A 27463-nucleotide genomic window follows, 5' to 3' on the forward strand; every position below is an offset into this window, starting at 1 on the left:
TTTTTTTTTTCTTTCTTTTTTGTTATTGTATCACTACCATTGACGACTACACGACCCTCGCCCTCCTATCTAATAAACGAACATATTCTTCATTTTCATAATGTATATATACAGTATTATATATTGACCTAAGGCTTTTATTTATTATTATGATTATTATTTTTCTCTTTTACCACTGTCGTTATAGTTCAAGACTTTCTTGTCCCAGTCTTTTGTGTTTATTTCGAATCCGTTCGGACCTCCAGTACCACACATTTCAAAAAGCTCCCTTTGACAGTCGAATTGTTCCACTTCAATCCAGTGTTCAAGCCACTTTAGGTCCGTCAGTCTGGTGTCTTCTGGAACACCGTTTATTGGGAAAAGATGCACCAATATGCAATAGCTTAGTCCACCAACAGCGTACCCAATAAAATAATTTAAACGGTAAACCTTTGTAGCACTGCTGGGCACGGAAACGCCCACCGAGCCCAAGAACCCGGGAATATTGGGAACCAGCCCAATGAAATACGCCGCCACTGCTCTCCAGTTGGTGCCGTACTTATTGTACATGTAATAGGAGTCCAGCTTATTGGTGTAGCAATGTAAGACATTAATGTGCCCTTTTCTCACAATGAAATAGTCCGCAGCAATGACTCCTGAGATAGAACATAAGAAAAAAGAGTACGCTGTTAGCGCTGTGTTAAAGGCTTTTGATGATGCTAATAAGTTCCAGGGACAGCAGGCCAATGACAACAAAGCGCAAATATAGGAACCGCGTCTAATGTTGATAAATTTGGGAAATAGTGCGGTCATATCAATACCTGCCGGTGTGGAGTTTCCAGATAAACTGGAACCTAAGTGAACAAACGCATATATAAGCGAGAAGATGAATACACCCGCTCTGTTCCCGGAAGTAAAGTTTTCCAAGTATCTGTCTAAGATATTAAGAGGACTCCAATAGTTGGCCCCGTACTTGGCGTAAGTTGCTGAGACACATATAATACTGATCAGTGAAATAATGGCCATGCAAAAGGGTAAAGCAAAAAATTGTGAATAGACGGCTGACCTGTAAGTCTTACTAAATCTCGTGAAGTCTGGGGCGTTAAGAATCAAAGTAGCAAAATTTCCTATGCTGCTCATGATAGCTTCAATGACGGACCATGCCAAAACGGATTTGCTCGTGATAAGTTTAGTATCACTCAAGGAACCTAATGCCAAACGACCCTTGGATTTGCAAAGGGTCCAAGTTAAAAGACCAAATGCTGCAAATGGGGCGATAATGGATTTTACAACAAAGACATAACGCAAGCTATCGGTCGACAGCCACAAGAATGGCAGACACGCAACCCAGAAGATCATAAAACACATAAATTCAAAGTTGGTCAAATACGGGTCCGGTATTTTGTCCTTGATTCTGGTGTTTAAATCGGTACCGAAGATAGCCTTCAGCATCAACTGGACACATTCGCTACCAATATAAGCTAGTGTGGATGTCCAAATACACGCCATAATGATACGATTGATGACGATCCAAACGGAAAAATAAATACCGAAGGATATCCGTGATGATATAGGGAAGGATATATGATAATTGTTGCCTATTTTTGAAGATAAAATCAAAAACAACGCGACAAAAGTGTATCCTGTCCAAACGCAAATCCAGGTCTGCCACCAGTTCAGGCCAAGTTGTAGACCAGTAGCGGATATTTGCCATGTGTTAATGTTGAAAGCTTCAGAAATCCAAAAGAAAGTGTATTCTTTCCAGGTCCATGTTCTTCTCTTAGCCTCTATAGGCCTCAACTCCCCGTTGTACAAATATGTGGATAATAAGGATTTTCGGAGCTCCTTGAACGTTCTTATGGGCTCTTCGGGATTCTCATTAGTTGGTTCAATGGACTCTGGATCAACTTGCAGAAATTCAACGATTCTTTGAAACAAGGGCCGTTTCCCGTTATCCTTTAAAGAGGTCTTATCACTTTCCTGGTCATTTTCTCTTTTTTGCGAGCTGCTAGAAACGATACTGGCAGAATCATTGGCGGTTTTGTCTCGTTCTGTAGAAGAACGTTCGTTGTCACCGGTAAGCGAAGTGGTGTCTGTGCTGTTTTGTATTGTCTTTGATGAAGTATCGGAATCAAGTAACGCCATCAGGTATGGTCTAAATCTTGTGTATTCAATTCGGCTCTGAAAGTCTTGCTGCTTAAGCGAGGCACGTCATTACTCTCTATAAAAAAAGATAAGCTGAAAATAACGATGATTAGAGCTACTCTTACATCAAGTCATAGGCTCGAAGAAACGATTAATAAGAAAGAAAAGTTTTTCCGCCGGAGAATAACTATATTCCGAAAGCAGTACGTGTTTCACTGTTTACCTCATTAATAGAATAACGGTATTATTTCCTTGCGGACCCCTTTTAACAGCTGCGAGCGAAAGGTGCAGGACAGAACAAAAAGAAGGAAACTAAGGACAGGCGGGATTTTTGTTTTTATGCAGTCCGGCACAAGGCGCATTCCTTTTTAGTGGACTTAGTGTAGCGCCGCTCAGTCTCTCGCGCATCTCAATGCAGTCGAGGTATTGCAACGAATTGGCTACAGAGAAAGAGCGTTTATTCGCAAGAGTGATTATTGGTGGTTTAGAGATTCTCGTGGTCATGTAACATGGGTGATTGAGGATCAACGTAAGAGATAGTTTGGTTGAGGTGTGTTAAAGTTGAGATCATACGATTTGTGGCGACGTTAAATAATGTGCTATTAGTTTCGTATGTATGTACAAATTTGAATAGGGTATATGCAGATTGAAATTACATCAAGTACTTTTTTTGTTTTGATATTATAATGACAGTGAGTATTTGCGTTATTGTAATTAATTTATTTAAACATACCGTATCTTTTCATAGCCAGTGGAGACACTACCGTATTCTTCAAAGACTTCTCTTTCGGATTCGAATTCTTCGACCTCGACCCATTCTTCGAGCCATTTACGGTCGGTCAACTTCGCGTTCCCTGGAACACCACTAATTGGGTAGAAATGCACTAAAATACAGTAACTCAATGCTGCAACAAGGTATCCGACGAAATAGTTTAGGTAGTACACTCTCATAGCGCCAATAGGTACGGAAATGCCCACTGAACCCAAGAATCCGGCAAAATTAGGAGCAATACCAATAAGGTATGCTACCACTGCTCTCCAGTTAGTGCCGTATTTATTATACATGTAGTAGGAGTCCGGCTTGTTGGTGTAACAGTGGAAAATGTTGACGTAGCCTTTTCTGACTATGAAGTAATCAGCAGAAATGACACCTGCGATGGCACTTAGGAAAACTGCGTATGCTGCTAGCGCCGTGGTAAACTTCGATGATGATGATAATAAATCCCAGGGGCAAATGGCCAACGATATTAAGGCACAAATATACGAACCACGTCTAATGTTGATGAACTTGGGCAACAGCGCGGTCATATCGGTACCTGCAGGAATGGAGTTACCAGACAAGTTAGCACCCAATTGATCAAATGCAAAAATGAACGAGATGAGGAAAACACCGGCTCTGTTCCCAGAGGTGTAGTTGTCTAAGTATCTGTTTAGAATTTCTAAAGGACTCCAATAGTTCACCCCGTATAACGTGTAAGCTGCCGAGACAGATAGGATACCGATCAAGGAAATGACGGCAAAACAGACGGGTAGGGCGACTAATTGTGAGTAAATAGATGATTTGTAAGTCTTACCAAATCTGGTGAAGTCAGGAGCGTTCAAAATCAGAGTGGAAAAATTATCTAGGGCACTCATGATGGATCTGATTACAGACCATGCTAAGACGGACTTACTGATGGCACCACCGTTGTCGTTTAATGAACCCAAGGCCAAATGACCTTTAGACTTACAGAGGGTCCAAATTAGAAATCCAAATGCCGCGAACGGGGTAATTGCGGATTTGAGTGCAAAAATGTGACGCAATTTATCAGGCGGAAACCATAAGAATGGCAGACATACGACCCAAAAGACCATGAAACACATGAACTCGAAGTTCGTCAGGTTAGGGCTTTTTATGGTGTCTTTTATTCTGGTGTTTAAATCGGTACCGAAGATGGCCTTCAGCATCAATTGGACACACTGACTCCCGATATAAGCCAGCGTGGAGTTCCAGACACACGCCATCACGACACGGTTGATGACGATCCAGATGGAGAAGTAAATACCAAAGGACACTCTTGATGAGATGGGGAAAGAAATGTGGTAGTTGTTCCCGACTTTAGATCCCAGAATCAAGAAAAATGCAACAAACGTGTACCCTGCCCAAATACATATCCAAGTCTGCCACCAGGTCAACCCTAGTTGAAGACCGGTGGCTGAGATTTGCCATGTGTTAACATTGAAGGACCCGGAAATCCAAAAGAAAATGTACTGTTTCCAAGTCCATGTTCTTCTCTTGGCCTCCACGGGCCTCAAGTCTGTGTTGTATAGATATGTGGATAGTAAGGATTTGCGCAAATCCTTTAATGTCTTGATAGGTTTTTCCACCTTGTGTGCAGCAGGATCGGTGGAAACTTGTTTAACTTCCAAAAACTCGATGGTTTTTTGGAACCAGGAGGCCTTTTCGCCGTCCTGGATAACGGTTGTATCATTTTCTGAATCGGTTTCCTTCTTTTCGATGATGCTGGCGACGGACTTGGAAGAAGTCTTGAGTTCTTCCTCAACTTCGAATTCCTTGGTTGTTTGCTTGTCGTCCTCGGCGCTCACAATGCCGTTTTTTATTGTCATTGATGCGGTATCAAATTCAGAATCTGACAGCGGCATTTTTCTAAGAGAAAATGTTGTGTATGCAAGTGTTCGGTTTTCTTTCCACGGCTTCACCAAACAAACAAGGTCACGTCAGTACTACTTCCTCAAGTTCAAAATATCGTCATTATATAACAATGTTGCACAGATTCGAGAAGATGAGCAAGAAAAAAATATCGTGAAAAAACTTTTCCGTTGGAGAAATAATCAAGAGATTTTTCAAAAACGAGACATGTCCTTGTGTTAATTCAGCTATCACAATAGCCCTGGTAGCAAGAATACTGCCAAGTCTGATAGTATGTGTCCTGGCGCGCCGCTCATTGGCAACATAAAATGTCACGATAAGAACGAATGCGGTAAACGCCGAGCAACAGCCGCAGCAAAAGGCGCAGGACCAAATGGAGAGAAAAAATAAAAAGCAACGGGCGGCGCACTTTATTCCATGTTTTTACGCTGTCTGGCACAATCACGTTTCTTTTTCTTTTTCTTTTTCGGGATCGCCATCCGCTAGGTAATCTCCGTCTTGTCTTAGTCTTCAGGACAAATCAGGACAAAGACTTCTGAGCCATTGCAACTGACACAACTAGGGCATGGAGTCTTTAAAGGTGAGTGCGAGTCCTGCTTGGTTCCTAAGTTCGGAAAGGAGCACGCGGGTTCAGCATTACATGTGATTGCAAGAAGAAAGTCAACCGAAGATAATAGCAGACATAGTAATGTACTGCATGTGTTGTTTTAGTGAAGACCCGCCATGCGATGCCGGCTGTACATGGTAGCGTAGTGGCTAATGTATATGCGATGGTTTGTGTGAGTTTCTCTATAGCTTTTTTTCTAGATGGAGCGTCCGCGCCCGTATAGAGCGATATTTGGCTTTCGTCTTTTCAGACTTAAGGATCGAGAAAAGACAAAGGGTGGCAAAATTAGCTAGGCTAATACAAAAGGTGTGGCAAGTGGGAAGAGCGTATAAGGAACTATAAAACAACAAAGATAAACAAGAAATGACCACTATAGCGTCGGAATACTCTTCAGAGGTGTCGAACACCCCCGTTGAACATCAATTCAACCCCTACGGTGATAATGGTGGTACCATTCTAGGTATTGCAGGCGAAGATTTCGCGGTGTTGGCGGGTGATACAAGAAACATCACTGATTACTCGATTAACTCTCGTTATGAGCCCAAGGTCTTTGACTGTGGTGACAAAATAGTGATGTCGGCCAACGGGTTTGCCGCTGACGGTGACGCCTTGGTGAAAAGATTCAAGAATAGTGTGAAATGGTACCATTTCGACCACAACGATAAAAAGCTATCCATAAACTCAGCTGCCAGGAATATCCAACATCTTCTATACGGGAAAAGGTTCTTCCCCTACTACGTTCACACCATTATTGCTGGTCTTGACGAAAACGGTAAAGGTGCCGTGTACTCGTTCGACCCAGTCGGCTCCTACGAGAGAGAACAGTGCAGGGCTGGTGGCGCTGCAGCTTCTTTGATCATGCCTTTTTTGGACAACCAAGTCAATTTCAAAAACCAGTATGAGCCAGGTACCGACGGTAGAGTCAAGAAGCCTTTGAAGTACCTGTCCGTGGAAGAAGTTATCAAATTGGTGAGAGACTCATTCACATCTGCTACAGAAAGACATATTCAGGTTGGTGACGGGCTGGAAATCCTCATCGTCACCAAGGATGGTGTAAGGAAAGAATTTTATGAACTGAAAAGAGATTAATGAGCACATATATCGTAGTATAAACAAAGTAGACCAATATCAACATCAAGTATGTATTTTTTTTTTTTTTTTTTTTTGACGTAGCAATTGTATATATTAGAAATTGTATACGATGCTACAAAAACTATCTAAGGTGAGTTTATTGTTGTCTTTTTTATTWTTTTGGCAATTTGAAACCTTTGCCCTTCATGACTTTAGTGTAATAAATGTAAAAGAAATCAGAGTACAGCAGAGTTTGCAAAAGCCCCGCGAAGAGAGCAATCTTGTCTAACTTTCCTTCGGTACTGTATCTCCAAATCCAGTTGGGAATATACAGTGCTCTGTATAGCCCCATTGCAAAAATATAATGAATGGTCAAACTTTTGGTATTCCCACCTTTGGACAACATGTACAATTGAGGCAGAATGGCCACACTCTCCAACCACACGGAGAAACTCCATGCCAATTCAAGAAATGTGAACTTGTGATGGAAAAAAAGACTCATTACACTGCTTCCAATAAGCAAATGCTGAATCTTGAATGTATCTCTCATAATCATTTCGTTGTACGCGATAGTGTTAGCCCTTTTAGACCCTTGTAGTAGGACCACAATGTAGATGGTAGAAACGATGAAGAATATCTTCATGAAAGCGTTGTATAGGGATACCCAATGGAACGTTAAAAGATCCAAGTAACGTGTTATGAAAACCATAGCATACAACGTTTGGGTCTTGAAAGAAATACCTTCGATGAACCTCGTGGTCTTGATAGTGTGAATCAGGACTAATATACTGGTTAGATGGGATAAATCACCTGTTTCAATGGCCGGAAAAAAGCCCTTTTCTCTGTTAGTAAGATCGAATTCATTTCAAAAGACGGAAGCCTCATAATACTCTCTGTGGTAACATACCTAGGACTCTAAACGGGTTCATTGCTGATTGATTGCGGCTTCGATTTATGCGTATATTCTACCCTGGATTAGTATGTGCACTTACAGCAAATTTACCTGCCTCGAAATGGAAACTAGTTTTTAACGTGTTCAATTGAAATGCTCGCTCCTAGTCCGGGTAGTGCCCATGAGCTGTCCCGATCATTAAAGGAAAAGGAAGATCCCAAACATGCAGATGTGGTTTAATATGCCTGTATTCAAATGGTGAAAAACGGTAGTTCGGGCACTCGCAACCTGCTCTCATCTTGTCATCGCACTTGATTTTTTGTCATATACGTTTGCTTTATTAGTTTTAGTTTTAAAATGCGATGAACCAAGTGAGAAAAATAAGGGTAGAGAAAAAAAGTGTGTACATAGGCAAAAGAAGGAATTTTACACATCTTGGCATATATATACGTATCTGCGTGGAAAGACACTCTGTATATGTTTAACTTGGGCGGATTTCTTTATTAACATAAAAATACGAATAGCACTCATTTTTCGATTTTGGTGAATAGAAACAATAAAGCAAGTATAAAATGGGATTCTTCTATGATAATCCAGTGATCGAGTTTTTTCACAGAATAACAAGAAAGCCAAGTACTATTGCAATGTGGGTATTTGCCAGTGTGATTTGTTCGAGTACATTTTATTTAATGTTTATGTCATCGCCTACAATTGATTTCAACCCAAAATCTGAGGGAGATAAGGACAAGTAAAGACACTTTCGTTCTACCGATAAACTACCTAGCTAGTGTACCCCAAATAGAATATGTAACCAGTGTGAAAATATTTGATATATAAATATAGTCATATGTTTTAAATTTCAAATATCTTTGAAAATCAACTGAAAGTATTAACGGGGTAAAAAAACATGAACTTTCACTGTTAGCCCCATAGTATGCCAAACGGCTCCTTTCCAAATGGAGGGGCTTAGGTATTTGTAATTTCAGATAAGATAGATTTATTGAATCAAGATATATTCTGGAAAGAAAGAGATAATAGAAGAGGGAGAAAAAAAAAAGGCACTATAAATATTTTTCTTTCCAAAAAGTATAATATACATAGAATAAATTGAAATGTATCTGTATTAATGCAGTAAACTTTTAATTTTATTATGTGATTTAAAAGTTGAATTTGTTTTCGCTAGCTTCAAGATCGTACTTACCGTCAATGACATCTTGTAGGATACCAGCGGAGGCAGCCACCAAACCCAAGAAAGGTTTGGATGGTTCCAAGACTTTTGACGTATATTCTGGGTGGTACTGAGTGGCGATATAATAGGGATGATTCTTCAATTCCAAAATCTCACAACGTTTGCTGGTTTCATCCTTACCAACAAAGATCAACCCATTGCCTTCCAATTTATCAACAATATTAGGGTTGATTTCGTAACGGTGACGGTGTCTTTCGCGGATTTCAGAAGCATCACCGTATAGCTTTTTGATTTGACTCCACTCGGTGTCGTTTTGGAAATAAGTTGGTCTTAAACCTAGTCTCATCGAACCACCCATGGTTTCCTTGTCAATTTCCGGCATGAAGACAACGACATGATTCTTTTCGTCGATGTCTGGGTAGAATTCTGCTGAGTGACTGTCTTTCATTCCAAGTACACTACGTGCAAATTCAATAGTGGCAATTTGTAAACCCAAACAAACACCCAAGTATGGAATGTGGTTTTCACGGGCCCATCTAGCAGCCAAAATCATACCTTCTGTACCTCTAACACCGAAACCACCAGGAATCAAAATACCGTCCGCGGTACTAACCATGTTCCAGGCTTCGTGGAATTTAGGCTTATTGCTATCTTGTGTTTCAGGTTCCAAGTCAGTAGCTTCCACCCATTTAATTTCCAACTTACGGCGACATTTCATAGATGAATGTTCCAAAGCTTTTATGACAGACAAGTAAGAGTCTTTCAAGTTGGTGTATTTACCAACCAAGGCAATCTTAACGGTGTCCATGGATTCGTCAAAGTTACCTGTGGTAGCCTTCCATTTGGACAATAATTCTAAACCTCTTTGTTTGTCTTCTTCAGTTAGGGTGATTTCTTCTAACTTTAACCTGGCGTGTAAATAGTCTATCATTCTTTGTTCGAGTAGCAATAATGGAACGTGGTAAGTAGAGTTAACATCGTGAACATTAACCACTTGTTCAGGCCCAACATGACAAAACATTGCAATCTTGTCAATTGTTGGCTTGTCCAATGTTTCAGAGCATCTGCAGGCAATCATGTCTGGGATCAAACCAAGAGATCTCAAACCTTTGATGGCGGCTTGAGTTGGCTTAGTCTTTTGTTCGCCATGGATGACGGGCACTAGAGAGACGTGAATCAATGCGAAATTTTCCTTACCAACCTTGAATTGAAATTGTCTTAGTGCTTCTACAAAAGGCGCACTCTCAATGTCACCAACGGTACCACCCAATTCGATGATACAGACGTCTGGTTCCATTCCTGTATCATCGACAGGAATCTTGGCCACACGTTCAATCCAATCTTGAATAGCATTGGTTAAGTGAGGAACGATTTGCACGGTCTTACCCAAATAATCACCCTTCCTTTCCCTAGCAATAACATGCGAGTATATCTTACCGGTGGTAATGTTATGGTCTTTAGTCAATGTTACACCAAGGTATCTTTCGTAATTACCCAAATCTAAATCGGTTTCACCACCATCATCAAGTACGAAACACTCACCATGTTCTAAAGGAGACATAGTACCAGCATCGATGTTCATGTAAGGATCAATTTTAATCGAGGTGACTTTTAAGCCGAGTGTCTTCAATAGCATACCGGTTGAAGATGCAAGAACACCTTTACCGATACCGGAAATGACACCACCTGAAACAACAACGTACTTCATTTTCTGTTTATGGTTTTCCTTTTCTTGTTTAAGTCGATTCTGGTATATTTCCTCAAAACTTGTTTTGAAACCCTCTCGACCTTAAGTTGGCAAATAAATGTCAAATTCTAAAACAATTTAGCGTTCAATTGAATATCAAATCTATGGTTCCACTCGATGAGATGAGCTCTGAAAAAATTTTGAAAAAAAAAAATCGCCAAAAAAGAAAAAAAATGAAAAATGAAAGATGAAAAAGTTTTGGTCATTTTACACGGTATGACCTTATATATGTTATGTAGGGCACAAAATGTGAAAGCCCTAGGCCTATGGATATGTCAAATCACTAACTACGAAAGAGGATATTTTAGAATAATCAATTGTTAGATTATTGGTACATGAGCTTTAGAAGGCTTGCTGGAAGAAATTTTTATCCAGAGAAGAAGTTTGACAGCTAGGAAGCACAAAGGGGTTGAGCAGAAGGTTCAATTGTCTCGTTCGAAAAGTGACTCCTTCGAGGAAAAAAAAACATACCGCAACAATATGTTTCCGGGCTTAATGAGAATGAATCTCTCCGCAAGGATGAGCGATCTTACTGTCAAGGGTGCGTCAAACTCTCTCTTAAAAAATATTAACCCTATTGCTAAGAGATTCAAGCACGAGTATGCGCCAAGGTTTAAAATTCAACAAAAGAAGCAGAAGGGCAGAGTACCCGTTCGTACCGGTGGTTCTATTAAAGGATCTACTATACAATTCGGTAAGTACGGGCTACGTTTGAAAAGCGAAGGTATCAGGATAACTGCACAGCAGCTGAAAGAAGCAGATAACGCTATTATGAGATACGTCAGACCTTTGACCAATGGTCATTTGTGGAGACGTTTATGTACAAACGTGGCCGTCTGTGTTAAAGGTAACGAAACAAGAATGGGTAAAGGTAAAGGTGGATTCGATCATTGGATGGTGAGAGTACCCACAGGGAAAGTTCTTTTTGAGATAAACGGTGACGATTTGCACGAAAAAGTCGCACGTGAAGCCTTTAGAAAAGCTGGTACCAAATTGCCTGGGGTATACGAATTTATATCTTTGGATTCACTGGTAAGAGTCGGATTGCGTAGCTTTAAGAATCCTAAAGACGATCCCGTGAAGAATTTCTACGAAGAGAATGCAAAGAAACCGTCCAAGAAATACTTGAATGTTTTGAAATCTCAAGAACCACAATATAAACTCTTCAGAGGACGTTAAAAACCTGCGCATACCATGTATACATGTATATATTTACTACAACAATATTGATATTCACAATCAACCAGTCAAATTAATTGTATGGCTATGTAATAGCAAACTAAGATATGTTTAATATCCTCTCTGCGGTTCTTTCTGTGCGGGAGAATAGGAGTTTTTCCCCGAAGTGAGCGCTGAAGAAACATAAGACGTAAAAAACATCTATCTATTTGATCTGTTTATAGTATGAAAATTGAGAAGTATTCAAGCATCGAAGAAAAGCCACAAAATTCATTGGAACCAGGTCGTTAACTAAGTTTTTAGAGTCAAGATTTTCTATTGGCGAGATATTTTCATGAACAATGGAACGCAAGAAGACGCTTATAAACTCAAGTGTTTCTAATAATAATAGTGCCATTAAGGGTCTGCAGTTATTCATAGCTGATCTTCGTTCTTCACAACAAGCACAGGAGCAGGAAAAGAGAATACATTCTGAAATCGTTAAAATCAAGCAGCATTTCGATATTGCAAAGAAAAAACAAGGCAATCACGACAGATTAGGTGGTTATCAAAGGAAAAAGTATGTTGCCAAATTGGCGTACATTTATATCACTTCCAATACGACAAAGTTGAATGAAATTCTATTCGGGCTAGACCAGACGGTAGAGCTGCTGAAATCCAACTCGTTTTCCGAGAAATTCATTGGTTACATGACCCTTGAATTGCTTTATGAACATAATGAAGTTGTAAAAAGAATTAATGATAGGGTTAATTACCAATTGATCAAAGACCTCTCTTCTCCCGATGATAATTTTGTTGCACTGGCTCTAAATTTTGTCGGTGTAGTAGGGAAGGTCACGAACCGCTTGGCGTACAACGATGACATCACAACGGGTGTATTCAAAATATTAAGATCCCCAACTTCCTCCCTTTACGTAAAGAAAAAATCCGCTTTATCATTTCTAGCACTATTAAAAAGCAACCATTCCATATTAACCGAGGATTTACAGCGTAAACAATTATGGATACAAAGAATATTGAGTTTACTGGATGATACAGAAAACTATAGACTAACTTTGGCCACTGTCCCGCTAATCGAATTTATTGCAAAATACATTGATCCTAGTTATTGTACAAGACTATTACCTCAATTGACTGAGATTTTGTACAACTGTGTGGTTGTTGGTACCTCCAATTCTAATGACAATCAGTTCCCGCTGGAATACAAGTTTGCGAATATGCCTAACCCTTGGTTGATAACTAAGGTGGTATCTTTGTTAAGCATTTTAATTGCTTCTCCAACGGAAAGAGATTTTGGTGCGTTATTACAAACCAATAATATAGATGACGAAATTCTAAATAAGCTTCGAAAATGTGTCTCTGTTGCCATCGAATTAGGCACTAGACAAGGTCAAGATCCAATGGAACGTATTGTCCAAAACACAGTGTTGTTTTCATTGATAAATTTTGCCTCTAAGTTAGAACCATCGGATGAGGCCATCGGGAATTCAGTGTCAGCATTATGCTCCCTGCTGGCATCGAAAGAGATCAATATTCGGTATTTAACATTGGACTCATTGGTTAAACTATGCTCTTCAAGCGGTAAGCCAGCAATCGATGCAGTTCGTTATAAAAATCTGGATATGATTTTCCACCTATTGAACACTGAAAGAGATTCGTCTATTGTTAGAAAAGTCGTCGACTTGCTATATACCTTCACCGATGCGGAAAATGTCAAAATTATTGTTGATGGATTGTTGCAGTATATTTTATCTCCAAAAAATCTTGCTGAACCACAAATAAAATCCGATATTGCTGTTAAGATTGCCATCCTAACCGAAAAATATGCTACTGACATTAATTGGTTTGTAATTATTTCGTTGAAATTGTTATCGTTAACATCGAATACCACTATTAATGATGACGAGATCTGGCAACGGTTATGTCAAATCGTAGTCAACAATCCATCTTTGCACAAGTTGACATGCGAGCAACTTGTGGATTATTTATGTAAAAAGCAAGCATCAGAAGCTATCATCAAAGCCGCAGCATTCCTGTTGGGTGAATATTCCAGCCTCATTATTGATAGGATTTCGGGTGTAAATTTATTTAGTTTGTTTGCTGAAAAGTATTTTAGCGTGCCAAACGTAGCTAAAGCAATGATATTAACCACAATGATCAAGTTGTACAAAACCTCTCCCGAAATAGGCTCTAATGTTATAAAATTTTTCCAGTTAGAGTTGAATTCTCTAGATATTGAACTGCAAACAAGATCTTTCGAATACCTTAATATTATACAACTGGCTAAAGTAAGCGGGAATGCCAACATGTTACAAATCCTGTTTGAGCCAATGCCACCATTCAATAGCAAATCAAACCCATTATTGAAGAGATTGGGAACACTACCTACATCAGCAGGAAGTGCGACTTTGATAAACACTTCTTCTGCAGCCTCTTCTTCAACTCCTGATTTAGTACCCAAGAGAGCAAGCTCAACTCAATCGATCGGGGTTCCAATGCCTCCCCCATCACGTAGAAACACAGTCATCGATGGTAATTCTAAAATTGATTTATCTGAAGACTCATCAGGGAGGGACTCTTATTACTCAAGACAGATCTTGGCCCCAAATTGGAGAGAGGGCTTTACGAGAATGATTTCACATAAACAGGGTGTGCTCTATACATCCTCTTTAATCAAGGTTTTCTATCGAATCACAACGCCCGATCCACAGGAACCATATGCGTTTCAAGTATCTCTTGCCTACATTAACTTGACTGAATGGGAAATCACAGGACTATCCACTCAAGTTATAGCTTCAAAGACACAAGATAATCCCGAGTATGTGATCATGAACGTCAACGTGCCCTCGGCTGCTACGATCAAGCCCCATAAAAGGGTGGAACAAAGTTACGAAGTTTCCGTAAGGAAATCGTTTGACGTGGAAGACAGTCCAATTTTGGCAATTCATTTTAAGTGTGGTGGTAGTACGAATACTATCAATCTGAAAACAGCTATCGGTGTGACCACAACATTAGTTAGTAGCGAAATAAACCCAAGTATGCACTTGACCTTAGCACAATTCATTGGCCGTTGGAGAACATTGAGCGACGCTCTCGGAAAAGACGGAGAATACCAAATATATGGCATAAAGCTTAACAAGGACTTCAAGAAAGTTGAAACTATCGACTTAGAAGATGGACTAGTATTATTAAGGCAAATATTGAAACGGTTGGGTTTTGATATAGTTGAACAAACTAGTGTTCATAGCACACTATTTGTCTCAGGTATTATCCATACAAAGAGCGAGGGGAACTTTGGTTGCCTAATGAAAATACAATACCAAGAAAATGGTTTGGCAAATGTTACCTGTAAGACAACGACAGCTGGTCCCCTCGCCAAGTACATTGTGGAGTGTATCAGGGATGTACTAACGAAGTGATTTTTTTCATCTTTCAAAACCGCTCAATTGAAACTTAACTGCATTGTACATACAAATACATATATATTTACAGATTTTATTTAGTTTTCTTTTGTGTCGTGATGCTAAAGGGAAGGTCTTGTATAAAATGACACTTCAGTTTTTAAATGATTCTTGCTTCATTTTTTGGAGGTCTTGCCCCAAAAATTTCTGTTCCAATTCTAACTTCTGATGCTCCTTGTTTTATGGCCTGCTTAAAATCAGCACTCATCCCCATCGACAACTTCAATGATGTTCCGAATTTAGCATCGATTTTCTGCTTCCAACTAACCAGCGTGGTGAAATCCTTGTTTTCTTCACCATCTTCATGGGAAACATTCCATGAGCCAATAGTCATTAACCCGTTCAGTTTGATATGCTTGCACTCGTCAGACAAAAAGAAAGAAATCACATCGAATATTTCCGTTTCGCCACTTAGGCCTGATTTTTGATCTTCATGCGATGTATTAATTTGAACATGACACAATATTGGGTCACAATCAGGTTGAAATTTAGCCCTTGACTCATTTAGCTTCTTGGCTTTTTTCAAGGAGTCGACTGTTTCAACAATGCGCAAATTTGGTACTTTTGCTAAATCTTTGCATTTATTTGTTTGCAAACCACCGACAAAATGCCAGTCAATATCATCAGGTAATAAGCTTGATTTTTCTATCAATTCTTGAACGTAATTCTCCCCAAAGTCTCTTACACCATGATCGTACAGGATTTTTATATCACTGGCCGGTTTCAACTTCGAAACAGCTAAAATAGAAACCTTAGAGGCACTTTTATCATCACAAACCTTTCTTGCTTCTGTTTCCACTTCTTTCCTAATGGACTCATATTGAGCAATCAATTCCGTTTTTCTGTCATCATCATAAGCAATATTTGTAGACATTTTGCGATGCGATCTTGGTAGACTTAGTTTTGTAAAGAAAGGAACGATCGCGTACTAAGGATTTTTGTATGCATTTAAGAGTAGCCTTCATTTATGTATTTTTTTTTCTTTCAGATAGTCTTGCTCGATGTACGTGTTTTACCCGGATATGACTAACAATACAAAGTATCATCCAACAGCAGGTTAAAGAATCATGTGCAGAGCTCGTGTCTAAGCAACATGCCAGAATAATGCTGGTATCTTTTTTCTGTTCTATTACATATACCTATATAGACGTATCAACTAGTAATTAAGTCAACTCTAGCACGCTTCCATACATTGTGGAGATAGACAGGCTCTTCACCTTCGACGAGTGTTAACTTCCCATCTTCAAGATCCGGACAAGTTACCGTGATTTGTGCATACGAGCCTCTATTTCCGGTTGCTCTAATGAATCTTCCAGGGTTTATCACAACCACATTTTGAACCACTCTTGCAAAGTACTGTAGGTCACTTGGTATAATCATTATGTCTGGGGTGAACCCGCCAACGAATTCGGTCAACCCCAGGTAACCTACGTCCAAGTCGGCACCTGATATATGTTCATATACTTTTTCTTCATTACCCTTCACGTTGTTGGATTCCTTCTTCACTTGTATGTTGTTAGATTTTATTCTTGTACGAATGCTGCCTGGAAATATAGGATAGTATCTGCGCTGTTGCAAGATATGCTCCGAAACACGGTCCAGTCTATATCTCGATGAAGTAGTACCACCTTTTATGACTTCTTTCAAGTCTTTGAAAGTATCCACATTTGAGCAGCCAAAATATATTTCATTTATTTGGAAGGAGGAAGGATTCGTTACACACTTGAAGTTTTTTTTAGGTAATTGTAATGCTTTTCTAATCAAAGAGGCTTGTGGATACGCAGCATGATTTGAGATAGCATCTCTTGTAGAAGGTATCAGTATGACTTGAATGTGTGGTGATATCGTTTTTAGGATAGGTGTGAATAACTTTAAAAACAGTTCATCCAGCGTTTTTGGTTGCGTTTTAAATTGAGGGAAATTTGGCAGTTTACCGCTGGCAATTAGGGGGTGAGTGATGTCTATGAATGGACCAAACAATATCAAGACGTGTGGTTTGACTTCAGTATTGATACGACTAATGAAATCCTCCAATAGTTCCAGGGAGAAGCTATCGTCGGCAAAGTATGGTCCACATGTGGCAATAACTTTTAGAGACGAACCTTCTAAATTTGCTTGATACTCTTGAAGTTCTTCTGGCGTAGACACAGGAGAATTTGGGTAAGGTAGCGCTAAGGTGGAATTGACGGTGAAGTAATCTCCGTTAGCATTTTTGCCTTTGAATGCTACGATTTGTCCTAAAAAAAAAGAAAGCTCGTTGATCTGGGATAAGTCTAGTCTTACTCTCCTACCAACACCGCCCATTCTAGAAGTTTCTAAGGCAAGTGATTCTGGGTTTAAAAACTTGTCATAGGTAGGCGAGTCTGGAACAATTCTTCCAACGGTATAAATCTCAGACTGAGATTGTATGGTTGGATCAGCAAAATCATTCGGGGACAACTTGTAATGATCCTGAATAATTCTGGTAAATGAGTCGATCTGATCGTCGAGAACGTCGGAAGCTTCTTGTAAGTTTTGTCTCATTGTTCTAAATCTATACTTTTTAGCATCATAGAATGGTTCGACTCTAACTTCACTAGGAGGTAATTCTTCAGTTGAATCTAAACCTACATTTGAATTACCTGGAGATATTTCAATGTTTTCAGGATTAAGGGAATCCAAAATTTTACCACCAGTTGTACTCAGTTTCAGCGCGGTTGGGGTGTTTATTGTTGGAGTTTGGAATGTTGATGGATTGGGGGTGTTTACATTGAGGCTTTTAGCAGATGGTTGAAACTTCGTATCCTCGTTACCTTCCGGCACACCTGGTGTGAATTCCAATTTTAATGAGCTGTCACCGTTACCATTTGTTTCTACCTCAGAACCCGCAGTATAAGGTTTCTTAGAGTCACTGAGTGAAGAAGGTCCATGTAGCCTTCTTTTCTTTAACGTTGGAGTCTTAGGAATATTAAGACCAAACAGTGGGCTTGAGTTCAAGCTCTTATTTATGAGAGGTTTCTTGATTGAGGGGTTTATCTTGGAATTGGAAGAGATTTGCGTAGCACGCTTTTCCATTTGTAATTGTAAGAATTGTTTAAATTCATCTAGATTCTTGGAGGTTAAGTCTGTGTGCGTTTGACGCTTTTGGTTGGAGAACTGCTCCCATTTAATATACAAATCCTCAACAGTCAATGCGTGTACCTTCGTTAAGTTCTGTAATGCAGTAATTATTTCTGGTTTATCAGCCTCTGGGCCGAAATGCGTGATGACATCAATAGATCTGCTCATTTTTCTTGTTTCAGTTGTGTTTCCTACTTATGTCGTTTTCTAAGCACTCCTGAATGGATCAGTAACGGATTGACTCAGTGAGATTAGTATGCAAATATATTATATGGGGAAATGTTATATATGACTACATATGAATTCATAATACTACAATTTTTGAAAAGAGCAAGAAGGAAAGAAAACTGATGAGACGCGTCACGTCAGAAAACGTATAAAAAAAAAGTACGAAAATAACGCGTCAAGCCATGGTATTATTCGTTTGAGGCGATGAACATAATCATTCTAAAGACATCCTTCGGCAGACAATCAAATAACTGTTCGGTTTCTTGTTCATTGCAATCCAGCACGGATTGTAAATGTCTCAAAGAGTGTGCTAAGACCATGGCACTGGTGAAGTTCCACGAGGTGTTATCGCTCCCAGTGATGAAATAGCTCATCGTCTGAATAATCTCAGATATATTAGATTTCTTTAATTGCGTGCGAATAGTGGGAGATAACAACATCTTGGATAGCGTCTCGATTAGAAACGTTTCTTTCACACCGGCAGTCTCGGGCTGTATCTCTGTAACCAGCATACTTAGGATTCTTGTTGCAGAATGTTTTTTAAAGTAATGTGACTGCATTAGGTTGTCTCTAAACTCTTGTGCCAGCTTGTAGATTTCATTCCCGTAGTCTGATAGTTTGTTGAGCATTAAAAGAATTTGATCCCATACTTCTTCAAATGATATTCTTAGTGAAACTCCATCATCGTCGGGGTTCCCACATTCTTTATTCAAAAACTTTTTCCAGACTAAGAGATTATGGACGAGAATAATGGATTTACTGGATATTTTCGATGGTATCGAGGGCTTGTCATCTGTAGCTTTCAGAAGCATGACAGCCACAGCTAATAGTTCATCAAAGCCGTTTTCACTTAACAACCAATTTATCATCTTCGTATTTTGGAAACAGATTATTAAAGGTTCGATTAGGTAATTTACATGCTTCATGGTGAATGATCCGCTTTTAATTCTGTTGATAGCCTTTAACATATGATTAAAATAAACATCAAAGTCCATCGAAGAGTTGCCTATTGAGTCGACCATTAGTAGATGACTAATTTCATATAGAGTTAATGAATCCTTTGGAAAGTCATTCATGATAGGAAAATGTACTTTCTCTGATCTCTTCCCCGTTTCCAATTTTATTTTCTTGGAGTTGATATCTTGTTCAGTTAAAACCGGGTCCCTTTCTCTTTTCAAGGAATTTTTTTGTTTTCGATCCATATTTTCATCCCTATCTATTTTTATTGGTGACATAGTTTCCAAGTTAAGTTTTTCATTTTCACTTCCATTTTCATTTTCAGTTTCAATGTGCTTTTTCACAGCAGGCTTTCCAGGCTCATTTATAATTTTTGGAGGTTCCGTACTAAATTTAACCGTTGGCTCATTATCCTCTTTTAATCTTTTCTCCGCATCATTGCCGTTTTGGAAAATTTCACTTAAATTCAAATCTGACTTTAACGAAGTTTCCATATCTTGATCATCTTCTTCTTTTACTGAGTTTGGTTGATCTAATTGATAAACACTGACAATTTTAGTCATTTCTGACAGCTTTTTGTCCTTTTCAATGTCGTCATGAATAACAACACTATTTGTGCTTGATGATCTTTTTTGGTCCATATTATTCTTCAGCTCCAAGGTCTTGTCGCTTCCTAAATTTTTGAATGGGTTGATCATTGTCATTTCCATATACTTTTTTACATCATTTTCGTCGGCTTCCTCATCCAAATCGTCGTCTTTCTCTAATTTGTTTTCATCAATTGGTGTGAAATTCACAGAACTTTCTCTCGAAATAATTTTTTCTATTTTGAAGTCTGGGTCTTTCTTTTCTAGTTCACGGCAAATTTTCATCTTGGTAGATACAATCTCGAAATCAGTTAACAAAGTACTAAAGCCCTCTTTATCAAATTTGTAGATCTCAAAAGTTAAATTGGAATAAAGTGTATAGTCAAATTCTTTACCATAAATTTTGAAAAGACTAGTTAAAGTTTTAGGTATTAAATCCTTTATGCATAACCTCAAAGTTCCATCATTTGTGTTGTTCAAACCGCGGAAAAGCTCAAGTAATAAAGTAAAGTTATAATTGAAGAATGTGGTTTTATATTTCATATAATACAATTTTGAATCGGGAGTACAATTATTGGAATTTATAAAATTGAATAATTCCACGATAGAAATAATCAAATTAGCTGTCTGAGAAGGGCTTTCAGAATCGGTTTCATTTTTTAGTATCTCCGCACAATCAAAATTGTTAATAGAGTATAGTTCGAGAAGATAATTTAAAGGAACTTGCTTTATAAAGTTCGGTATGTTTAAAAACGGTTTGAAATCGTGTGGTGACTTAATCATAATTTGGTGTAGTTTTTCCATAATTTTGGATATTTCCAGTTTTTTAGTCGACGGTGGTGACGATGAATGTTGTGGAGCCAGTAATAATTCTTTTTGTAAAAATTGCAACATGTCTTTAAACTGGGTTGAAGAAGAAGCATCATTGAATCTCTTGTAAAAGTCTTCGTATTCACCGGTTTTGTTACTTATTTTCGAAGGTTTCGGTGAAGATGATATTGAAATGTCGTTTTTATCCATATATTTCTTCATTAAAGTGTTGGAGTAACTATTTGATAGTTCATCAGTTAAATCGATTTGGTTTGAGGAAAAATCCTCCAAAACACCATAATTTTCATTTGCTTTTGAACTAGCAATTGAAGAAGGAGGGGCGCTAACTTTTCTTTTGACCGGATTATTACCGTTATTGGTGTTGGTGTTTGTAGTGGGGTTCGATGTATCATGATGACGTGATCGTTTTTCATTTTCCTTACTCGAATACTCACTTGTTGATCTCAGATTGGTTTTAAATTTATTCGAGAGCTTATTAGCAATAACACCACCGCCAGCAGCAACCGCAGGAAGGTTGAGTAGAGAGGTGGAGGAAGATTGTGTTGGTTGAGCATAACTTGGGAAGTGTCTCTTTTGTTCTAATAAGCTGACTCTTCTTGAAGAGCTATTAGAAGACTGGGAATATAAACGAGACATCGTGGCGGACGCTGTAGCGGACGCTGTGGATGGCACTCTTGAAAGCTGATAGTTTATGTTTAGATGAGCAGGGATTGTTAGTTCTGTTGCTTTTTTCAACTGTGGGGTAAATGAAGAGTTGAGTAGTTTTTTAGCGTTGGCGGGATAACATTTATAGAAATACCAAAAGGTCAATCTCATCGCCTCTCTTACGGTAGTTTGTGAATCTGAAATTCCCTTTTTCAACCATTCTTCAATGTATATCAGATTATTTTCCAACTTGGAAGTTGGCGAAGTCGTATTAGAGTTACCAGATGAGAGATTAGTGTCATTGAACTTGACCAAGAAACTTCGCAACAGTATGGCAGAGCAGAATCTTGGTGTAACAGTTTTTTCGTTTATCAGTAAGAAGGATAATTGGAATAGTTTATTATGAAAATGGTTTATATCGATGATCAAGGTGATCAAACAATGAAATGCAGTTTGTGAGGAAATTTTTTTGGTGGAGGACAATAAATTTTTGAAGATGGTGAAAATCTGGTCTAATATTGATAGAGGCAAATGATCATTCAAGATATGTATTAGCCTCTTAAGGAAAAGCAACGCGGCTAACGACAATGTTGTTCTCAGTGATGAAGTTGCTCTTGAAATCAGTTCTATTAGTTGCACTTCTTTCATTATGGTGACGAATTCTTCTGGATTGTCCTTAGGAACATTTCCAGATATGATCTTGTCTAGTTCGACTACATTTGACTGTCTTGATTTCCAGTTTTGTTCAGTTTCCTTTATGTTTTGAAACGGGACCAGCAAACCTTCCAAGTCCTGTTGTAATAGATTCAAAGAGTCATAATTTTTCTTCGCGGATGGATCTTTGTTGCTTAGATTGTTTGACAACTGCGGCAATTTCGCCTCATTTAGTAACAGTTGGAATTCATAATCCTCGTCAAACAACGCGGACTTGTCTTCCTGTGACTGATCCTGGTCTTGCGATTTTGTTAAACTCAAGAATTTTTGTTTGAACTTCCCCAATTCTAAATCATTAAGGAATCCACTCATCAAATCTTGTGAGTTTCCCTCATCATTCTTCAAGTATTTGTACATTATATCAAAAATAAGTTCAATGACTATGTTGTTGTTGTCGTCATTTGCGTGTTCATTTAGATTATTGTTCAAAAGATTGGTGAACGAAAGCATGAAGAATCGTAGTAATTGCAAATGGTTTGAGTTGTTTTTCTCGTTAATCTGGATCAGTTCATCGATGGTCAGTAGAGTGGACTTTATCCTGTTCAAATCGTCTTCGCTTTGATTTTCATTTGGTCTTTGTAAGAAACTCGCGAGAATAGCTTGGATCTTCAATGGGTTCACCAGATAGATGGCTTCGATGGCCTTGATAGAAGGCAGCCAAAACTTTTTCTCGTTGGGCAGTTCGAAAATTAGATGGTTTAGTAATTCTTCAACAAGCATGTCATTGAACTGTTCAGGAGACTGCATGGCTACACGTTTGATGAGGTAGCAAAGGGATGAGTGCGATAGGGTTATTAAGCGCGGGTATGAGCGGTAGGTGTAGTGCCTGGAAACGAACAGTAACGCAGTGAAATAGGCCTGGATTGACGACTCATTAACGAGTTCCTTCTTTACGTGGCCTTTGAACCGCGTGAGGAGCGATAGTTTTTCCTCGATGGGTACGGAATCGTCCTTGAACACGGTGTACAGCGGGAAGGCTTCGTTCGGATGCGCATTAGTGTTGCTGTTGTTGTTGGTTTCGTTATTAAAGGACGACATCGTTTCCAAAGCATGCGAGGTTCCCCAAAAACCCTAACTACTGGTATTGAATACGCTTTTGGGGTGGGAGCAATTGCCACTTGAAATGTAAATAAATAAATAAATATTAACGGTTATACAGTAAATAAATAACTTGATTTTCATAAAAATCTTTACAATGAGATGCACGCGCCGAGGGGGTAACCATCGTATTATCATTCATTAAAACAGTTACGTATTATCTACACTACATTACATTACATTACACTATACTATATTGCCAAAGTGGATGACGATGACAATGCGGAGTTCATTTGGGTTTGCTTTTGGTTTGTCTCAGTGGGTTGAGGATTCGTGTGGAGTTTCAGGGGCTCCGTCAGTAGGTGGCCCATTCTCTCTATCTTAGTTCTGAGGTAGCCCTCTATTTCTTTGGAGTCTATGCCCTCACTAGAGTTTGTCCAGTGTATAGGCACCATGGGCACTCGCTCAACGCATTTGAGGAGCGGCACGTGTTCTACCTGTTTGATCTTTTCCGGGTTGTTTGTTAAAAGTCTGATGTTTGCAACGCCCAGGTCCAGCAGGATGGCCTTGCCTAGCGAGAAGTCTCGGGCGTCCACGGGGTGCTTCAGCATCAGGTTAGCCTGCACTGTGTCAGCGCCCAAGTCCTGCAGATTGTATGCCTTGAGCTTCTCACCCAACCCGATTCCGCGGCCCTCTTGTCTGAGGTACACGATCACGCCGTGGCCGTTTCCGCCTTGAATGTTGCTCGAGGGCTCACGGTCGCATGCAATGAGCCTGCCGGCCCTGTCAAACTGCTCTCCACAGTCGCAACGGGCACTCCAGGCGTTTTCGCCAGTGTAGCACTCGGAGTGTATCCGGACTAGCGTATGATGGTGAGAGTCCCAGGTCGTGGCCGTGGAGGCCAGCAACTCGCCTGTGCGCTCGTCGAACTCCAGTGCCAGCCCGAGTCTATCGTCCTCGTCCGCCACCGTCCTGCCAGGGTAAAGCTTGCCGATGTACGCGCCCCTGATCATCCGATCCTGCTGCGTCTCGTGAGGCCTCCTGCGGAACAGTGAGCGTGACCGTATGTCCTCACCAAATACGATGGCCAAGTGCTCTTTGTTGTCGCGATCATTACTGTATAGATGCAGGAAGATATCCGGACCCTGCGTAGTAGGTATACGGGCTCTTGCTACACATTGCACCAAGGGTAGGCCGTCGCTGATCTCGTTGTTGTTGTTGTTGTTTTTATCTCTGCTGATCTCGTTGCTGCTGCTGTTGCTGCTATCCATGGTCATCTTGTGCAGTTGCTATAGTGGTGTGGCCCTGTTCATTAAAGTGACTCAACTGTGTCATGCCAGCACCGCACTTTCTTATATACATCGTATTGCCTCGCGCCCGCCCCACAGAGTGCCGACTAATTTCTGACAAATCGTAAAAAGAAAAAAAACAAAAGAAAAAAGAAAGAGGCAATAACCCTATGTAACCCGCACTAAAACATGTTACTAGCCCTTGCTTTTAGTAATATACCCTATTGTTTTGGATTCTTAACCCTGTCGTTTTCCACGATGTCTCTTTTGATTTTTTGTATGTGCCCGCCCATCCAAACAACAATTACAAACTATTATAACCTAGATCAGTATTGCTAACCATATTTAGACACGAAGTACAATCAGCCACAGCATTTGCAATCACAGACCATACTAATCGGGTAATCATAGACACAGCCTCCACCAAAGTACCTGCAATGTCACAGTTCTTCGAATCCGCTACTCCCGTTGCCATCCCCACAGTCAACGCCAACAATGGCGCCAACGATGCCGGCAGCCCCGCCACCGGCGCTGCTCCCGCAGCTGGGGCTGGCGCCCAGCCCACCATCAACCACAGGCTCTTACTGTCGTTGAAAGAGGCCGCTAAGATCATCGGTACCAAGGGCTCGACCATCTCGCGTATAAGAGCTGCCAATTCCGTCAAGATCGGCATCTCCGAAAAGGTGCCCGGGTGCTCCGACAGGATTCTGTCTTGCGCTGGCAACATAATTAACGTGGCCAACGCCGTCGGCGACATCGTCGACGTGCTCAACAAGAAGGACGCTGAGAAAGAGGACACCGCCGCGGCCGCCGAGGACGAGGGTGAAGAACACTACTATTTCCACTTCTTGAACCATATCTTGCCCGCACCCTCTAAGGACGAGATCAGAGACCTGCAGCAGCTGGAAAACATTGGATACGTCAGACTCATCGTGGCCAACTCCCATATCTCCTCCATTATCGGCAAGGCCGGCGCCACTATCAAGTTCCTGATCAACAAGCACGGCGTCAAGATCGTTGCTTCCAAGGACTTCTTACCCGATAGCGACGAGAGGATCATCGAGATTCAGGGCTTCCCCGGATCCATCACCAACGTGCTCATCGAGATCAGTGAGATTATCTTGAACGATGTTGATGTCAGGTTCAACACCGAGAGGTCCTATTTCCCTCACTTGAAAAAATCGCCCGGCGAGCCCTCGTCTCCTCCAGCCTCCTCCAGCACCAAAATCGAATTGAAGATTCCAGAACTGTACGTGGGTGCCATCATTGGCCGTGGCATGAACAGAATCAAAAACTTGAAGACCTTCACAAAGACCAATATCGTTGTAGAAAGGAAAGACGACGACGACAAGGACGAAAACTTTAGAAAATTCATAATCACGAGTAAATTCCCCAAGAACGTCAAGCTGGCTGAGTCGATGCTTTTGAAAAACCTAAATACCGAGATAGAGAAGCGTGAAAACTACAAGAGAAAACTGGAAAGCTCGGAGGGTCACGCCGCCCCCGCTGCAACTGAACATTCTGACTTCATGTCCTCCTCCGAAGAAGAAGAAGAGGAAGAAAAAGAGGAAGAAGAAGGACAGGACAATGAAGATGAACAGTAGTGCGCACGCCAACGCGCACGCCCACGCAGAGAAAATTATCATCTTAACGATTAATGTTGCATCATTACTAGTTTACACTTTATTTTATTGGGGGAAAACAATCAATATATATGTATATATATCTGTACAAAAAACCGTTTTATAGTACTMAATATAGAGCTGTTGTATTTTTTTTTATTATCGAATTCTTCTTCTTTCATACATTTCGCGCATCGCCAAAAAGAGGCACAGAGAGAGAAGGGGAAAATAACATGAAAAAATCATAGCTGGTAGCTAGTATAAACAAATAAACAAAAAATGCCACTAGAGCCCTAGACATACACTATCTTCATGGATGAATGATAAACTTCAAAAAGAACATAAAAAAAACGATAACACCACGCAATTTAATGATTTTACGGCCCCGCATATGAGTATAGACTTCCATTCAAATAATAATAGCAATATCATTGAGACTATTGGCGTTTCCAAACGACTGGGCAATTCAGTACTGCACGAACTGGATTCCAGAGCCACGTCGAAGTTTGAATTTCTAAAAGACCAACAGCAGTACGACGAAAACAGTAACAGCCAACCACAATCGAGCTCGCATAATATCAATGAGTTTTTCCAAACAAAACATGATTCTCAATTTGGTCAGATGGAGTCACTAGACACTCATTATATGGTCTTGCACACGCCAAAGAGGAAATCCCAACGTGCTGTCCCTCAAGACTCATCGGAATCAATGAAGAGGTCAAGGCCGTCACACTCAATTCAATACACTACGCCAGTGGTCAACGATATCACAAGAAGAATACGAAGATTGAAGCTGCGGAACTCACTGGTCAATGGGAATGACATCGCAGCCAGGGCAAGGTCCATGCAAGCAAACTCTAACGTAAACTCAATAAAGAACACGCCGTTGTCAAAGCCCAAACCGTTCATGCAGAAGCCGAACTTTTTAATGCCCACTACAAATTCTTTGAACAAGATCAACCCCGTACATCCTAATGCTCACCGCAATGCTCCCTTCTCTACGTCTGCATCGGCGCATTCACGATCTAAATTGCCCAAATCTGCACCGATAAGAGATTTACATTCTAAGACCAGGCCAGCAGAACGCACGCCAACTGCGCCAGGAACGAGTTCTCAGTTGAAGAATTCAGTTTCTGTTTTTGATAGACTTTACAAGCAAACAACATTCTCTAGGTCATCGTCTATGAACAATTTATCATTAGACGGTTCTGCAAAGACCAGCAATGCGAATGCGAAGACCCGGATGGTGAAAAGTAAGACGAGTGGCTCGTTGTCCAGCCATCTCAAACAAGACGCGACCTCTAAGAATGATAGGCCTGTTTGGCGATGATCGAGTCGGAAATTGCATTTTATAAAAAAACGTCATTGAACGTTATTTAGAAGCGGAAAAGAATACTACTAATATAAAACTATTTACTGGATATTTAGGATTTTTTTTTTCTTTATACGTAAAAGTTGTTTAAAAAATTTCATTGTTTTTCTTTTTTTTTTTTTGAATTCTTTGATCTTTTTTGTTAGATAAGAATCTTTAAA

General features: G+C 40.0%; 14 protein-coding genes across 14 annotated transcripts; 6 read left to right on the forward strand and 8 right to left on the reverse strand.

Annotated features, from left to right (window-relative positions):
* Positions 1 to 156: 156 nt before the first annotated feature.
* Positions 157 to 2124, reverse strand: DI49_0135 (nucleobase cation symporter-1 family protein; the record flags this gene model as incomplete). The annotated part of the gene is made up of 1 exon (XM_018363387.1): positions 157 to 2124. The coding sequence occupies one exon, from the start codon at positions 2122 to 2124 to the stop codon at positions 157 to 159; it is 1968 nt and encodes a 655-aa protein (XP_018223516.1).
* Positions 2125 to 2847: 723 nt separating this feature from the next.
* Positions 2848 to 4767, reverse strand: DI49_0136 (nucleobase cation symporter-1 family protein; the record flags this gene model as incomplete). The annotated part of the gene is made up of 1 exon (XM_018363388.1): positions 2848 to 4767. One exon carries the CDS (start codon positions 4765 to 4767, stop codon positions 2848 to 2850), a length of 1920 nt encoding a protein of 639 aa, XP_018223517.1.
* Positions 4768 to 5744: 977 nt separating this feature from the next.
* PRE7 (proteasome core particle subunit beta 6) lies at positions 5745 to 6470 on the forward strand (the record flags this gene model as incomplete). Its single annotated transcript, XM_018363389.1, has 1 exon — positions 5745 to 6470. One exon carries the CDS (start codon positions 5745 to 5747, stop codon positions 6468 to 6470), a length of 726 nt encoding a protein of 241 aa, XP_018223518.1.
* Positions 6471 to 6624: 154 nt separating this feature from the next.
* ERD2 (Erd2p) lies at positions 6625 to 7161 on the reverse strand (the record flags this gene model as incomplete). The annotated part of the gene is made up of 1 exon (XM_018363390.1): positions 6625 to 7161. One exon carries the CDS (start codon positions 7159 to 7161, stop codon positions 6625 to 6627), a length of 537 nt encoding a protein of 178 aa, XP_018223519.1.
* A 755-nt stretch (positions 7162 to 7916) lies between these two features.
* Positions 7917 to 8096, forward strand: MIN6 (Min6p; the record flags this gene model as incomplete). The annotated part of the gene is made up of 1 exon (XM_018363391.1): positions 7917 to 8096. The coding sequence occupies one exon, from the start codon at positions 7917 to 7919 to the stop codon at positions 8094 to 8096; it is 180 nt and encodes a 59-aa protein (XP_018223520.1).
* A 405-nt stretch (positions 8097 to 8501) lies between these two features.
* On the reverse strand, positions 8502 to 10241 carry URA7 (CTP synthase URA7; the record flags this gene model as incomplete). The annotated part of the gene is made up of 1 exon (XM_018363392.1): positions 8502 to 10241. The coding sequence occupies one exon, from the start codon at positions 10239 to 10241 to the stop codon at positions 8502 to 8504; it is 1740 nt and encodes a 579-aa protein (XP_018223521.1).
* Positions 10242 to 10760: 519 nt separating this feature from the next.
* Positions 10761 to 11459, forward strand: MRPL16 (mitochondrial 54S ribosomal protein uL16m; the record flags this gene model as incomplete). The annotated part of the gene is made up of 1 exon (XM_018363393.1): positions 10761 to 11459. The coding sequence occupies one exon, from the start codon at positions 10761 to 10763 to the stop codon at positions 11457 to 11459; it is 699 nt and encodes a 232-aa protein (XP_018223522.1).
* A 341-nt stretch (positions 11460 to 11800) lies between these two features.
* APL3 (Apl3p) lies at positions 11801 to 14878 on the forward strand (the record flags this gene model as incomplete). Its single annotated transcript, XM_018363394.1, has 1 exon — positions 11801 to 14878. The coding sequence occupies one exon, from the start codon at positions 11801 to 11803 to the stop codon at positions 14876 to 14878; it is 3078 nt and encodes a 1025-aa protein (XP_018223523.1).
* A 142-nt stretch (positions 14879 to 15020) lies between these two features.
* Positions 15021 to 15794, reverse strand: DI49_0143 (pyridoxal phosphate homeostasis protein; the record flags this gene model as incomplete). Its single annotated transcript, XM_018363395.1, has 1 exon — positions 15021 to 15794. The coding sequence occupies one exon, from the start codon at positions 15792 to 15794 to the stop codon at positions 15021 to 15023; it is 774 nt and encodes a 257-aa protein (XP_018223524.1).
* A 278-nt stretch (positions 15795 to 16072) lies between these two features.
* Positions 16073 to 18187, reverse strand: POL12 (DNA-directed DNA polymerase alpha subunit POL12; the record flags this gene model as incomplete). The annotated part of the gene is made up of 1 exon (XM_018363396.1): positions 16073 to 18187. One exon carries the CDS (start codon positions 18185 to 18187, stop codon positions 16073 to 16075), a length of 2115 nt encoding a protein of 704 aa, XP_018223525.1.
* Positions 18188 to 18435: 248 nt separating this feature from the next.
* STU1 (Stu1p) lies at positions 18436 to 23019 on the reverse strand (the record flags this gene model as incomplete). The annotated part of the gene is made up of 1 exon (XM_018363397.1): positions 18436 to 23019. One exon carries the CDS (start codon positions 23017 to 23019, stop codon positions 18436 to 18438), a length of 4584 nt encoding a protein of 1527 aa, XP_018223526.1.
* A 251-nt stretch (positions 23020 to 23270) lies between these two features.
* On the reverse strand, positions 23271 to 24296 carry RIB1 (GTP cyclohydrolase II; the record flags this gene model as incomplete). Its single annotated transcript, XM_018363398.1, has 1 exon — positions 23271 to 24296. The coding sequence occupies one exon, from the start codon at positions 24294 to 24296 to the stop codon at positions 23271 to 23273; it is 1026 nt and encodes a 341-aa protein (XP_018223527.1).
* Positions 24297 to 24745: 449 nt separating this feature from the next.
* On the forward strand, positions 24746 to 25912 carry HEK2 (Hek2p; the record flags this gene model as incomplete). The annotated part of the gene is made up of 1 exon (XM_018363399.1): positions 24746 to 25912. One exon carries the CDS (start codon positions 24746 to 24748, stop codon positions 25910 to 25912), a length of 1167 nt encoding a protein of 388 aa, XP_018223528.1.
* A 334-nt stretch (positions 25913 to 26246) lies between these two features.
* Positions 26247 to 27260, forward strand: SHE1 (She1p; the record flags this gene model as incomplete). The annotated part of the gene is made up of 1 exon (XM_018363400.1): positions 26247 to 27260. The coding sequence occupies one exon, from the start codon at positions 26247 to 26249 to the stop codon at positions 27258 to 27260; it is 1014 nt and encodes a 337-aa protein (XP_018223529.1).
* Positions 27261 to 27463: the final 203 nt, after the last annotated feature.

The sequence above is a fragment of the Saccharomyces eubayanus genome, chromosome II (genome assembly GCF_001298625.1).
Source record: "Saccharomyces eubayanus strain FM1318 chromosome II, whole genome shotgun sequence".
In the NCBI taxonomy this organism is placed as follows: domain Eukaryota; kingdom Fungi; phylum Ascomycota; class Saccharomycetes; order Saccharomycetales; family Saccharomycetaceae; genus Saccharomyces; species Saccharomyces eubayanus.